This window comes from Helianthus annuus, chromosome 17, assembly GCF_002127325.2.
Source record: "Helianthus annuus cultivar XRQ/B chromosome 17, HanXRQr2.0-SUNRISE, whole genome shotgun sequence".
Taxonomy (NCBI): domain Eukaryota; kingdom Viridiplantae; phylum Streptophyta; class Magnoliopsida; order Asterales; family Asteraceae; genus Helianthus; species Helianthus annuus.
This window is the reverse complement of record NC_035449.2, coordinates 2,314,541-2,330,616: the sequence shown is the minus strand read 5'-3', so window position 1 is coordinate 2,330,616 and position 16,076 is coordinate 2,314,541. Positions and strand designations below refer to the sequence as shown.

Sequence of the window (16,076 nt, the reverse complement as noted above, 5' to 3'; positions counted from 1 at the left end):
TTTAAATGATACTTACTCCTAAAGTACACCAAATTATTTCTAATCTATACGTCGGTTGGGATTAAACCTAAGACCTTCCCCTAAAAGGTAAAAGCCTCTACCAAGTAAGTTAGCCCATAGGGGTGCAAACAAGCCGAGCTCGAGCCCGAGCTCGACCACGCTCGAGCTTGTTTAACATATGGAAGCTCGAGCTCGGATCGAACGTAATTTTTCAAACTCGAACTCGTCTCGTTTAGTATTAATTAATTAATTTATATTAGTTAAAATTATTATTATACATATAATTTAGTTATTTTTTATATTTTCATAAACGGTTACTATTATCACTTAAATATATATTTAATATATTAAAATAAAAATTATATAAATAGAAACCTCGTTTAGGCTCGCGAACCGGCTCGAGCTCAATAAGCGAAGCTCGGGCTTGTTTACTAAACGAGCTTGTTTTTAGGCTTGAGCTCGAGCTCGTTTAAGCTCCGCTCATCCGAGCTTTTTTTCGTGCTGAGCTCGAGTGGCTCCGCTCATTTGCACCCTGTGCACATCGACAGCTACAAATTCATATATGCCAATTTTTTAACCAAAATGATGTCATAATTCATAAACATACAAAAATGACAAAGTTGTTGAAGCCAATGAGCCAATGACATGGGTGGTGAAACTGATAAGGTTGTTCGCCACTTTTCCTACAAGTATCTAATTGTTTCCGTATACAAGACAAAACAGAAAAGAGCATATCGCATATCGGCTGGGTTGAACCGGTAATGCATTGGCTCGACTAGCGGCCTGCATTGCATGCCCTGAGCAGCAGCTGCTTACCAGGTTCTAGATTGTCTGGTAGCTGCTGTTACTTAGTACTACCCACCCACCCTTAGCCCTTCACCTCCTCCCATTATATACCAACCAAACCAGTTTTTACAACCCATCAAACTACACCACCATGTCTGCCACTAAACCGCACCCTTCTCTCCAACTTAGCGGTGGTGGTCTTGACTCATTTCTTCCAGCTTTCACCACTCTTAACCAACCATATCGAGCCTACCCCATCGTTGGTTCTAACACCCATGTGGAAACTATCTTTGCTTATTTTTTTAGATCAACCCCTGATGTCAGCTTACGCCGTGAGTGTCTCAGGACCAAAGATAACGGTGCCGTTTCACTTGATTGGGTCGTTGGTGATGATTATAGCTTGCCCCCGAGTTCTCCTACCCTCATTTTGCTGGTAAATATATTTACTTGCGGAGCCAAGTCTAACAAGGCTCGAGCTCGGCTCGTTTATTATCTATGTATTACACGAGCTGAATAAATATAATTTTATATACTAAATAATAAAAGAATATATATCTTTGAAAACATCGTTTATTATATATATTGAATGAATAATTCTAATTTTATATTATATAACAAAAAAGTTATATCTTTTAAAAGTCTCGTGTATTGTGTATTGTATGTTGAATAAAGGTAATTTTATATATCAAATGATAAAAAAAAATTATATCTTTAAAAACCATATGTGATACACGAGTTGAATAAATATAGTTGTGTATTGTAAACAATAAAAAATATTACTCTAAAGAAATCCCTTGTATTGTACGGGTTCAAATCTAATTTTATATACTATATATTAAAAAAAGTTATATATTTAAGAATCTCGTGTGTTACACGGGTTGAATAAATCTAATTTTATATACCAAGTTACCAACTAATAAAAAAGTGATATCTTTAGAAAAACTAACGAATATACTTGATACGCGTGGATAGGGTGATTGCGGAGATAGTTCTTGAAAAGAAGGTATATTATTTAAGAAGCAAATCAAGAGCAATTTGAGTGATAAAATGTTGGTGCCATCTCTGACGAAATAATTTATAAAAATAATATATCTAATAGACTCGTTCCGGCTCGTTAACTAATAAGCTTATTTTTAGGTTTGGGCTCGGCTCTTAAGCAAGTTTAAATAAGCTCAGCTTGGTTTGTTTAATAGAAAACTCTAAATAAGGGATGAATCATACTACATGTTAATAAAAACTAATATTAAACTAAGTCTCGACGAGCCTGACAAGCTTCACATGCCAGGCTAGAGCTCGCGCTCGATAAATTTTTAAACCACCTAGACATTATCAAAAGATATTTCATGTATGTGACATCCTGATCGATGGTTGCAGCCGGGGCTGACAGGAGGAAGCGGGGATTCATACATACGGCATATGCTAATGAGCGCAAGAAAGAAGGGGTGGCGCGTGGTGGTTTTCAATAGCCGTGGTTGTGGTCATGGCCCTGTTACCACACCTAAGGTATCAAAATTAGTTACTTTACTAAGTTAGAAACTTGTGTATTACACGAGTTGAATAAAGGAAATATTAAACGGTTAGTAATGAAAATTTAAGAATTATAAAACAATGTTTCAAGATAATTATATTTACAAAAATAAGAGATGTCATAGTTGAGCTCACGTGACGCAACCAGTTACTTATTTATTCTCACAGTTCTATTCAGCATCGTTTATGGGGGATATTAGTGAAGTAGTAGATCATGTTTCGAGCCGTTACCCAGATGCAAATTTGTATGCTGCCGGTTGGTCTCTTGGAGGAAACCTTATTGTTAGGTATTTAGCTCAGGTAATACTATATCTTCTCTGCTATCAACACAATGACTGCAATAAAAAAATTGATGAAGGTACCAATGATTCGGTTCCACATGTCATTTCAGGAATCGGCAGGTTGCCGCCTTTCTGGTGCTGTGTCGTTGTGTAATCCTTTCGATTTAGTTGCCGCCGATGAGGACTTACGTAAAGGATTTAGCATAGTTTATGACAAAATAATTGCATCTACACTGCGCGGAATCTTCAAGAAGTAGGTTTTTGCATTTAAGCGGGTCAATTTTTACTTCACATGATATTTGTATCCAATCTTGAAGATTAGTTTTTTTTTTCTATATGGTATGAATTAGGTGTGCCGATCGTGTTAGGTTGACAGGTTGAATTGTTGAACCCGAGCGCTAGGGATGCAAACGAGCCGAGCTACTCGTGAGCTACTCGAGCTAGGCTAAAAAAAAAAGCTCGAACGAGCCGAGCTTAAACGAGCTCGAGCCTAAAAACAAACTCGTTTAGTAAACGAGCCCGAGCCCGAGCTTCGCTTATCGAGCTCGAGCCGGCTCACGAGCCTTAATGAGCTTTCTTTTTATATATTTTATATTAATATATTAAACATATATTTAAGTAATAATATTTACCATTTATATAAATATAAAAAAATAACTAAATTATATGTATAACAATAATTATAATTAATAAAAATTAATTAATAAATACTAAACGAGTCGAGCCCGAGCCGAGCTCGAGCTTGAAAAATTATATTCGAGCCGAGCTCGAGCTTGAGCTTTCATATGTTAAACGAGCTCGAGCTCGAGCCTGGTCGAGCTCGGGCTCGGCTCGGTTCGTTTGCACCCCTACCGAGCGCCACCTATAAATATTCATGTCAAATAGATCAATCCTAACCCGGACACACTTAAAATCATGTAACCCGAACATGACCCGTATAACTCATTTATTTAAACGGTTCAAACAAGTTGACGTGTTGGTGGATAATGGATTGTAAATGGGCTGTAATCAAGTTACATGTGGGTCTGGTTTAATTAAACGGGTTAAACAAGTCAACCCAAAAAAGGCCCGTTTATCATACGGGTTAGATATGACAACTATTAGTATTTTATTATTTGCAGACATGCTCTTCTATTTGAAGAAATGAGTGATGAGTATAATATTCCAGCAGCTGCCAATTGTAGATCCATTAGGGAATTCGATGAAGCGTTGACAAGCGGTACACGTTTTTCTATTCTTTGAACAAGATTTTTTTTTTTTTTTTTTTGACTAGTGAATTTTTTTTTTTTTAATTAATCATGGGGCAAATTACATAAGGATAGCAGGTAGACGGACAACAAATTATTGCAATCGCGTTTCTTGCATAAACGTTTCCATATTTTGCAGTTTCTTTTGGTTTTAAATCTGTGGATGATTACTACTTGAAATCAAGTAGCTCGGACTCTATACAACATGTACGCACGCCTTTACTTTGCATCCAGGTATACTAACTTCCGAAAAATGAGTATCTTCATCAAATTAAAACAAGTTTACGAAGGCGTTAATCCGTATTTTCAGGCTGAAAATGATCCTATTGCTCCGGCTAGAGGGATTCCTCGAGAAGCTATCAATGTATGTTTCACGCTTCGATCGAATATATTAAAAAATAACATAAAAAATATATTGACGCGTGTTGTTACTTGATTTTTTTTTTTCAGGCGAACTCAAATTGTATGTTGATTGTTACACCAGAAGGTGGACACTTAGGGTGGGTTGCGGGTGATGACGCACCCTTTGGATGTCCTTGGACCGATCCTGTGGTGATGGATTTTCTCGAATATTTAGAAAAAATAAAATCAAACTATGTTTTAAAACCTGAGGAAAAGACCCACACATTACAGGCAAATGTAAATTAAAGACGGTATCATATAATATGAATGTAGAATGGTCATGACTAAGATTGTGACATCGATAATTGATTCGACAGCGCAATCTTCGTCAAGTAAATCTCGTTTCTTGCTTTAACATTCTTGAATCGAAGAGTTCAACAGAAACGGGAAAGTTGGCTAGCTTATATTTTGTATTTTGTGATATTAATAATTATTCTTATTATTATATCTGTGATTTTTACTGGCTGTTATTGGATCCGCCCCAGACAATGGCTAACCCAGAAATTTGGTCACCGAGTTAGAATTTTTTGGTTTTGTATGACTAACATTGGTATAAAAATGATTATATGATTCAACCTCAAATTGGTATAAACATGATTGTAAAAATCAATTTCGTTGTAAATCCTCAAAACAAGAGCCTTATCAAATGACCAAAATGGGTACAAGAAATTAAACTTTTCAATAAAATATTAACACATTTTCAAGAAAAGCCAATACTTACAAAGGTGACAGGCATATCTAAGGCATGGGTTACATTGTCAACACAATAAAACAACGAAATTATACCGTTGGGCTTCAACACAAAAAAAATAAAGAGTTAATAGCAAAAATGGTCCCTGAGGTTTGCTCACTTTTGCCACTTTAGTCCAAAAGCTAAAATTTTTAAATCTGGGTCCCTGAGGTTTGCATTTTGTTGCCATTTTAGTCCAAATTTCAAAAACTCTCTGTTTTGACTGTTGCAACCAGCCTATTTTGTCCTTTTGTGCAGGGGTATTTTGGTCATTTTTATGAGTTATTATAACAAACTCAGATCAAGAACCCAGAATACCCCTGCGCAAAAGGACAAAATAGGCTGGTTGCAACAGTAAAAAGAGGGGTGTTTGAAATTTGGACTAAAATGGTAACAAAATGCAAACCTCAGGGACCCAGATTTAAAAATTTTGGATTTTGGACTAAAGTGGCAAAAGTGAGCAAACCTCAGGGACCATTTTGGCTATTAACTCAAAAATAAATAAATAAATAAATAAATAAATCGTTGGGCTTCAACAGTCCACATAGAATTTGGCCACACAAGAAAAACACCCGATAAAAAAAAACTGAAATCAGAGTAAATCACCAAAATTCAAACTTGGTCATTTGGTCACTAGAAGTTGAGTAAATAATGACAACAACTCCATATCATACTTTTAATTTTGGGTTGTTTGGTAGTTCGTTGATGATTCAAAATTTCCAATAATAAACTATCAATGAATTGGTCGGCTAGAGGTTAGTACTTTAGTTCACTTATAAAAGACATATCTTATTGGTTTATGAGTAAGTTTTAGAAATATACTAGCTGATTTAGATGTTACATCTTAATCGGTTAAGCCACTTAATGGCTCACCACATTTTTACCAGGTCATCTTATTGATACACCCCAAGATCTTATTTACAGACTTTTTTCCACTCTATCTCTCTATATATGTATGTATATATAGAGATATAGGGCCGTTCAAACCGCTCGCTCGGAAAATGCTCGTTCGATTTGAGGCTCAGTTGTAAACAAGCCGCTCGGTTCGGTTTGTAAACGAGCCAAGCATGAGCAAAGGTCCGCTCGGCTCAGCTCGAATTATTATTATTTTTAATTAGTATATATATACGTATACACATACATAGGGTAGGGATAGTGTACATTAATTCAGAAGTGTGAGAAGTGTATTATAACACTATATATAACACCATATAAACACCGTATAACACTATGTAACACCATATAACACCATATAACACTATATAACAATATATAACACTATACATCTATTATAGACATGCTATCAGACAAAATATAGTGTTATATTTGTTATATAATGTTATATAGTGTTACATAATGTTATATAGTGTTATATATAGTGTTATAATACACTTCTTACACTTCTAGATTAATGTACAGGATCCTCTACCCACATACATATATAAACACACACACACACACACACATATATATATATATATATATATATATTAAATTTAGATTTTTATATATACCACCCTGTTAGATTTTGATCCACTATGTACAAATTTACAACTATATCTATACGTACTAGACCAATCACGCCAATAAAAAAATTAGCACCGAAACTAAAAGTTAAAACCCTACACCACTAAACGATAGTTTGCTCATCGCCTCAATGTCTCATATTGTTAACCTAAGTCGACCATCTCCTGTTCTCAACGTCCTTGTTCGTACAAAATGATCATCACCTCATCGGCCACAACATTGTTATTCTCCGCAAATTTAAATCAGGCGACACAGTTGTCAAAATCGTTTGAAGTCCGTGCAACATTCACTCAAAATATTCATTGCTCAGAAAATGCTCGTTTGATTTGAGGCTCGATTTTAAATGAGCCGTTCCGCTCGGTTTGTAAACGAGCCAAGTACAAGCAAAGGTCCGCTCAGTTTGACTCGACTCGTAAACAACCCATACAAAAGATAGAGAAGAAAGGTGTACCAATATTACCACCCTTTTTACGAAATAGCACCTCAATCACGCAATATTATTTCCATCTAGACCCGGATCCAATAGTGTACCTAATATTAGGTAGATAGTGTTTACCTAGTACTATATTCGGCATATGTTTTTTTTTTTTTTTTTTTTTTTTTGCAAGATTCAAGATTATATATTTTTTTGGATTGGCGATTTTACATCAAAAGCTTAAGCAAACCGCTCAAACGTGAAAATACAAGTACAAGAGGTAATAAAAAAGAAGTAACAGACCTCATGTGTTTGTTGCATGAGGTTTATAGTGCATGGTGGTTACAACGGAAACATTTTGAAATCGAAATATCTCCATTTCTCCCACTCTAGCTCTTGTACTTTACCCCACGCTTGGATCCACAAAAAGCATCATGTTTTTACTTCACCAATTACGCTTGAGTGTGACGTGTATTTGCCTTTGAAAATAACTTCATTGTGTGTCTTCCATAGAATCCAGCACGTTGTGGCTATAATCAAAAGCATCGCCTTTTTATTTGGTTTGCAAACCGGGTGTGAACGGATGATTTCAAGCAGTTGGACAACTCTGAGGAGGAAATGCGGGAGGGGAACTTTTATCCAGATGAATATTTGTTACCAAACGCACCTAGCGAAGTCACATGCGATTAGGAGATGGTCGGCGGTTTCAGGGTTGTCGCAGCAGAGGGGGCACAGATTCGAAGGTAGAGAAATATTTCTTTTTAACAGTGCGTCCCTGGTTGGTATACGATTCAGTACTAGCCTCCACAAAAGGCAGTTTATTTTGAGGTGGATCTAGTTGACCCATGTAAGCACCTTCGTCTCAGGTATTAAGTCAATGTAGTCAAGTTCTTTACAAAGATTACGTACCGTATAAGTTTGGCAGCTATCCGATTCGCGCCACACCTAAGAATCAGCGTCTTTACCAGGATTCTGCCCTTTTAACCGGAGAGTGCATGCTTCCCAATCTCTCAAAACACAGGCTCGGTTCAACTGATGGCTGCCACCCCACGACCAAGTGATAATTCCGTCCATAATCGAGTAGCGTTGCAAGACTATGCAAAACTTATAAGTTTCTACAGTGAAAAGGCCTGGAAAGACATCTTTTAGTGGTTGATTTCCAGCCCATTTGTCTAACCAAAAAAGAGTTTTATCGCCACGCCCAAGTTTTACTACCAACCGATTATCTACCTCAAAGTGTTGACAAGATAGGTTTTTGGATATCTTCATAATGTTGTTCCAAACTCCCAAGCATGTCACTTTAACTGGAATGCTCGACCAAATATGTTGCCCCTGTGAAGGGTCGTGACGACTTTTGCCCAAAAATGGTTGTGTTCATTTTTAAGCGCACTCACCATTTAACTAGTAATGCAACATTTGTCGATGATATTCTTCTGATGCTAATCCAACCTTGTTCCTCAGGTGCTAGAACTTTGAACCAAAGGACCCAAGCCACTTTGTTTTATTTTTCTAGACACCCGCCCCAAAGGAACCTACGCCGTATTCGTTCTAGTTGCTTTAAAACCTGCATAAGTGCAACAAAGAGAGATAGGAAATAGGTAGGTAAATTACCTAGCACTGCTTTAAGCAAGGTTACTCTTCCGGCGAAGAATAGAGTTCAAGCTTTCCACAATGATAGTTTACTTTCAAATTTCTCCATGACGAGTCTCTAATGCTTTACAAGCACCATGTTCGCCCCCACCGGGAGGCCGAGATAAGTGAAAGGAAGGGAGCCGTTCTTACAATTGAGAATACTAGCCATGCTAGTGATTTCAAAATTATCCACCCCAATGCCATATAAGACGCTTTTGTGGAAATCCACCTTGAGACCGGAGACAATGTGAAAGCATCTTAAGAGACGAGCTAGGTTATGAAAATTGGTGACATACCACTCAACAACAAACATAGCATCATCCGCGTACAAAAGGTGTGATACGATAGGGCCCGCTTGAGGTGTTTGAATTCCGAGGAAGATACCAAGGGAGCATGCCGAGTTTGTGGCAACATGAAGTGCCTCCATTGCCAAAATGAAAAGTAGGGGTGAAAGTCCATTCGGCATATGTTGTTAGTACAATGATTAGACACATGTACAATCCAACTACTAACCAAGGCACAATGAGAATCACAAAAAGGATTAATATTTTTTAGTAATCTACTAAATTTTTTAAATTATGAAACTAATTATTAAAACGAGATTAAAGACAATAACTTTAAACACCTTAAGAAGGAAAGGTCTTGGGTTCAAATCTCACGTATGACAACATAAATAAAGAAATTTGCCATTAAAAAAGACGAGATCAAAATTTATTATTAAAAAAAACAGAATGTTATTTCCCACATGTCACTTTTTAACAAGAAGATAGAGTGACCATTTCATTAAGATTTAATCCCAACCTTGTTTTCTAAACACCCCCCGTGTAAAACGTTAGATTTTTATTATAAACCGTTAGATGTGAATCACATGTGCCATATAACCTTGTTTTTTAAACACCATCACTAACAACATTTGTCGTACCCCAGATTTCATTTCCCTAAATCTAAAGATAATGTCAATGGCAACTCCCCATCTCACCCACTCACATCCCCCAACACTTATTAGCCACTCACCAGCAAGACTACTACGACCCACCAGAGCCACCCCTGTCTCCGGCAACATGACCACCACCGATCAGTTCAAAGACTACCATCCGTCGCTTGAAGTCTTGGGTGGAGCTCGTGACATGTTCTGTCCGGTTATCAAGACTCACTTGGGCCGTCCCTATAACCACTATCCGGTTTTCGGTTCCAACCGCCATATTGAAACCATATTTGCTGCTTTTTTTCGGAACATACCCGATGTCAACTATAAGCGTGAGTGCCTCAGGACCCCGGATGATGGGACCGTTACACTCGATTGGGTTTCCGGTGATGCCCGAACCTTGCCGGATAACACTCCTATTCTCTTATTACTTGTCAGTACAAATTTCTCTTTCCTCAATTTTCAAATTACCGAAAATTGCCAAATATGGGTACTCATTACCGGTATTTGAAGGTTAAATTCTGTAAAATACCGGTATCGTACCGATATTGAAAACGCTAAAAGTAGGTACTGAATTGGTACCGAAAATAATTCGATACCAGATGGGTACCGGTACTGGCACACAGATGACCAATGAGTTTGACAAAATAGATATTGTTGGATTTAATAGTTTTGTTCAAGAAACATAATGAGTTAGGGGTATAAGTGTCTTTTTTGTTGATTTTATTTATGTAGTCATTTTTTAGAGTTTTGAGTCAAATTTGACTTTGTTTAGTTTTCTATGTGAGTGGTTTAGTATAAATAGATGATTACAGTTATTGTAATTCAGGTGTTTGGTTTATAATAGAAAGAGTCGAACGAGTTCGTTCAATCTAGCATTTTAGACTAGGGATGAGCTCGGTACCGTCCGGTACCGAACCGGTACCGAAAATCCCTAAAAGTGGGTACCGGTACCGAATATACCCGGTTCGGTACGGTACGGTACTGGTATTTGAGGGTAAAAACCGGTAAATACCAGTACCGTACCGGACCGGTACCGAAAATGTCAAAAGTCGGTACCGATTCGTTACCGAAAAAGTACCCGGTCCGGTAGACCCGGTACCGGTACCGGGTCTGATTTGCTTATCCCTACTCTAGACATGACTTTTAAGACTTTTCAATCAACAAGTGTCCCTTGGCATAACAGATTTCCACCTGGCACAACAGATTCCTTTTTTTGTGCCAGGTGGAAATGTACATCGCCATGTCAACATATGTTGCGTAGACACAAAATGGAGTGCCATGTGGAAACTTCTGATTGGGTGAAACAATTTCTTAACTAATAACAAGAAAAGTCAAGGCTATTTTGTCACACTCAATGGTCCAAATGGCTATATGATGATTTTACAACAAAATAAGAATAATAATGAAACAATGAGAATGAAATTTGCAGCCTGGTTTGTCGGGAGGAAGTGATGATTCGTACGTAAGGCATATGTTGGTGAGAGCGAGAAACAAAGGGTGGCGCGTAGTGGTATTCAATAGCCGCGGCTGTGCTGATAGTCCTGTTACCACACCTCAGGTTCCATTACTGTTTATATACATATTGTGCATTGGACTCTTTATCCTGAATCATGTTTATGCAGATGTATTCGGCTTCGTTTCTAGGAGATCTCGATGAAGTAGTGAATCATGTTGTCACCAGATATCCGAAAGCCAATCTTTATGGTGCCGGTTGGTCCATGGGAGCTAACATTCTTGTTCAATATTTAGGAAAGGTAAAAAAACATGTGATACGACCCTAGAGTTGGGTTCGGACGAAGGGGGTAGTGGGTAAATGAATAGCTGAAGTTTAGGGCCAGTTATTATCTCTTATATGCCTATTTATATCTTTTGTTCTATTGAGTTTTCGGTCGTCGTTTTATTATATAAAACTAGGGTTCTTTGCTAAAAATCGGAGATCAAGCCTATATCGAATTTGGCTATTTGTAATCGTTCCTTCATTAATCAAAGCTTTCAATTTCCGGTTCTTGTTAGCATGTTACTTTTTTTAAGTGACATTCACGACTTCACGTCCCTGTTGTTTGTCCACTTTTACCAGTTTAGTCCAAATTTCAAAATTGTACCATTTTCCTCGCTGACATTCTCGAAACGTGCCATTTCAGTCCAAAAAACTAATCCCAGTTAAAAAACTCAGTTAGCTCAGGGGTAAAATAAAATGACCATTTCAAAACTAAGTTAGCTCAGGGGTAAAATGGTCATTTGACCTCAGTTAGCCCAAAAAAGTTATGTAAAATGACAATTTTACCTCTGATCTAATTGAGTTTTTTATTTGGTGTTAGTTTTTTGGACTGAAATGACACGTTTCAAGGATGTCAGGGATGAAAATGGTACAATTTTGAAATTTGACCTGAAATGGCAAAAGTGGACAAACCACGGGGACGTAAATGACACTTAACTTTTTTTTTTCACAGAAATATCATATGAAAATGTATGATTTTGTGTTCTTGTAGGAGGCTGGTGCACGCAATTTTTCGGGTGCAGTTTCCATGTGTAATCCTTTCAATTTGGTTATGTCAGATGAGGATTTATGCCAGGGATTTAACAAAATTTATAACCGATCTCTCGCCAAGGCGTTGAGTGGCATTTTAAAGAAGTACTATTGATCATCTATTCATCTCCCCTGTATTGAATTATTGATTGTTTCTGGAATACTTATTAGAGTAAACTGCCATTTTGGTCCCTGTGGTTTGTTCACTTTTGCCACTTTAGTCCAAAACTCAAACTTTTTGCATCTGGGTCCCTATGGTTTCAGTTTTATTGCTATTTTGGTCCAAAAATGAAATCAGGTCATATTTGTCTTATAAAATCCTGCTATTTTGTCTTTTTCCGCAGAGGCAAAATGATCATTTCTTTTTTATAAATAAATACCATATTTTATAAGACAATATGACCTAATTTGCCCCTGAGAAAAATGACAAAATTGCAGGATTTTATAAGACAAATATGACCTGATTTAATTTTTGGACCAAAATGGCAATAAAATTGAAACCACAGGGACCCAGATGCAAAAGATTTGAGTTTTGGACTAAAGTGGCAAAAGCGACCAAACCTCAGGGACCAAAATGGCAGTTTACTCTACTTATTAATTTGAGAATTTAATATTTACTCATTTGTAGGCATCTTATGTTGTTTGAAGACATTGGAGGCGATTACAATATCCAGTTAGCGGCTAACGCTGAAACCATCCGGGATTATGATGAAGGATTGACCCGAGTTTCCTTTGGTTTCAAGTCAGTCGACGAGTACTTGCAAAAATCATGCAGTGCGGATTACATAAAATATGTTCGCACACCTTTGCTTTGCATACAGGCAATACTTTTTTACCCTGAATCTTGTTAAAAAATTTTGCAACTTTCATCGAAAGATTTGTTTTTTCGCATCTGGGTCCTCGTGGTTTCAAAATCTTGCCATTTTCGTCCCTGTGGTTTGGCAATACATTGCGCTTTCATCCCCTCGAGGTTTGGTCCTCAGGGACGAACAGTAGCGAAGCTTGAGATTTCCGACCCGAGGGGCGGAAGTCACTGGACCTAAAAATTTCTATAAAACCGGGGGATTGAAAATGTATATACCCAAAAATTTCTATACGAAAACTACATACTCTCCACTACTGAGCGAAAAGTTCGGGGGGTCAGCCGCCCCCTCCCGCCCCTTAAAAGCTTCGCCCATGGGGACGAAAATGACAAGATTTTGAAACCATGATGACCCAGATGCGGAAAAACAAACCTTTGGATGAAAGCGCAAAAGTGGCCAAACCTCAGGGACGAAAAATGGGAATTTACTCAAATCTTTGCTTTTGAAAAAAAAAAATGTGACATTTGGTCATATGTTATGGGGTATAAAGATTTCTTGAATTCTACTTGTTTGTTTGATTTACAGGCGAAAAATGATCCGATCGCACCTGATAGAGCGATACCTCGTGAAGACATCAAGGTATGCAGCACAATAATATTACAAAAAATGTTGTGCTGCAATATTTTAACAATCTTTTGTGTATCAATTGTTTAGGAGAACCCGAATTGTGTGTTGATAGTTACACCACAAGGCGGTCATTTAGGGTGGGTTGCGGGTGAGAATGCTCCACAAGGGTGCCCATGGACCGATCCTATGGTCATGGATTTCCTCCAACATCTTGAAAATGAAAAATCGGGCACACGTCAAGGTACAGGCAACGTGCTGCAGTCGGTAGAGGCATAGACTAGATTCATTGGCAACCATTTGTATGTATGTACTTTAGTAGGTTTAGTTACCCTTTTTATGTTACCAAATGGAAATATAATATGTTGCAACAATGTGTGATTCATATTTAACCCTTCTTAAATATCTCCAATGGCTAATGTATGGAAATATAATTAGTTATTCTCAAGAACCTTATAAAAACAACCTAGAAACTATGATCTAAACCGCTTCTCATTCGATCTGTTGTCTGCCAGAAGACAAACTATGATCTAAACCGGCGTCACCTTTAAATCCTGTTAACATCTATGACCTTACAAAGCCATTGTCAAGTCAATAGACTTTGTTTACAACTCAAGCTACACATTCTATGTCCTTGTATTGTGAAGGGTATTAGACTAGCTATGTATAAGTAGGCACTTTACGTAATAAAACGATAATATTGAAAATGAAGGGGTGAAATAAGATATTTGGGAAAAAGATTCATAGACTCGTAGAGTTGTGACACATAACGTAATTAGTTACTTATTTATAACGGAATTTAAAGGTGAGAAAAGAAATAGCCTAAACGGAAAATAATAAAATAAAATTACAGGTGGTTAAACTTTAAAGAATAAGATAAGTAGGCTGGACCTTCATGATGGGCCTATGATAGATATTACAAAATACAAATAATTCCTGACTTGGGCCTTCAAACAAAAGGGAAATGTAACAGGGCTTTGGTCTACACCCAAAAGGTGAAGATGGGCCTAATGCCATCTAATAAACAATGCCTACAAGGCCATCCAGCATATGCTTGAAGGCTTGAAAGCAATTTGGTTGCAAATGAGCTAAAAGAATACTCTTGAAACGGGTAAAGCTTCATTACGGTTGGAGTTACTAGACACGTAAGTAATAGAGAGAACGTCTTAGCTAGCCGAAGCATGTGACAAAGTTTTGCCCCAACTATTGAATCCGGATTGGCGGATTCCATTAGTAGGAGCCCCGATGTTGAATTTCTAAGATTCTATCAATTTTAGCAATCTTTCGTTTTTCTTTTTAACTGTGAAAAACGCGTAAATATTTTAACAGATTAATTTACCTAGTTATTTACTTCCTTAATGACAATTAACTGTCAATTTTAAATTTTGATATTTGACAATCCTTGCAAGTTTAAAATTCTCCACATTAAAGTATCAATTTATGCATTCAATACTTTTGAAATGTGACAATACTTGCAAGTTTATAATTCTCCTATAAATGGGACATTAGTATTAATTCATGCATTCAATAGATATTAGTTTTTCTCTATCAATTGTCTTCCCTTTGTTTGTGCTTTCGACATGCGGCTAACCTCGCTTGCTTGAACCGGTTTCACATGCGAGCCACTTCTTGTAAAGAAAAACCACTGGTTTAGGCTGCCAAGAGGCAAAAGCCTGTACCAACCCGTCGATGCTAGAACGTAAATTGAGATATAGTTTATATGATTACCAACGTATGTATTTGTTGACATTTAAGTGTAAAGTACTGAAACTTTCTTAACCCGCCCTGTTAAAAAATATTCTTAGACACTCAAAGACCGACACATTATGACACTGGTAAAAAGGATTTCAGATTAGAGCCCATCGCTACTTTCGAATAGACTTATCTATGACGCCTAGAAAACAACCCATTTTATGAGTGAAGACAAAATCATAGTTACAAATTCCAAAGCAAAGTTAGTTATATTATATGCTTCCTTTTTTACCCATACTAATGAAAAGTGTATCGAGACATGAAAACCGTAGAGTTACATTACAAGGCCGAACCACCCTCATTCCTAATGCTAAGTTCTTGAATTTGAAATAGTAGCCACCAAGAAAGAAGCTTGTTTAATCCTTTTGAGTCGACCATTCCCATTTTGGTAGGCAGACTTTTCTTTCATCACTTCTCCACCGTTTATTATGTTGCATTTTCTTCTTTCTCTTTTCCCATACCAAAGATGTCTATCCTTTCAATTTCATTCATTTCATAGGACATGGATGAAGTTAACTATATTTAGCTAGCAAACAAAAGGCCAACTCATAGTCCACGTGTAAATCATGGTCTAGGATAATATATAAATATATAAGATTTATTGTAGTTAGTTTATCAATGTTTTAAATACTGGTATGAACCGGCCGGTTATACCGGTTAAACCAGATATCGGATACATGCCCGGCATGATAAAAGCCGGTAAAAGCCGAATACAGTATGTCTTATGTACCAGCGGTAAATCCAGTTCAAACCGTTAAATCAGTTTGCATTATCTTAAAATTTGATATTTTAATTTTAATAAAATACCATATAAATGTAATATTGACCTTCCATATTTCCGGTAATTAACAAAATGTCTTCCATTTTAATATTTCATCAATGTTGCAACTGTTAC

The 16,076-nt window shown here is 37.0% G+C and overlaps 2 protein-coding genes across 2 annotated transcripts; both read left to right on the top strand.

Moving 5' to 3' along the window:
* Nucleotides 1-742: 742 nt before the first annotated feature.
* Nucleotides 743-4,735, top strand: LOC110921597 (embryogenesis-associated protein EMB8). The gene is made up of 8 exons (XM_022165948.2): nucleotides 743-1,219; nucleotides 2,161-2,289; nucleotides 2,482-2,613; nucleotides 2,705-2,847; nucleotides 3,716-3,813; nucleotides 3,981-4,075; nucleotides 4,152-4,205; nucleotides 4,292-4,735. The coding sequence occupies exons 1-8, from the start codon at nucleotides 938-940 to the stop codon at nucleotides 4,487-4,489; spliced, it is 1,131 nt and encodes a 376-aa protein (XP_022021640.1). The 5' UTR covers nucleotides 743-937; the 3' UTR covers nucleotides 4,490-4,735.
* Nucleotides 4,736-9,413: 4,678 nt separating this feature from the next.
* On the top strand, nucleotides 9,414-13,841 carry LOC110926490 (embryogenesis-associated protein EMB8). Its single transcript, XM_022170256.2, has 7 exons — nucleotides 9,414-9,905; nucleotides 10,905-11,033; nucleotides 11,098-11,229; nucleotides 11,965-12,107; nucleotides 12,631-12,823; nucleotides 13,391-13,444; nucleotides 13,520-13,841. The coding sequence occupies exons 1-7, from the start codon at nucleotides 9,501-9,503 to the stop codon at nucleotides 13,706-13,708; spliced, it is 1,245 nt and encodes a 414-aa protein (XP_022025948.1). The 5' UTR covers nucleotides 9,414-9,500; the 3' UTR covers nucleotides 13,709-13,841.
* Nucleotides 13,842-16,076: the final 2,235 nt, after the last annotated feature.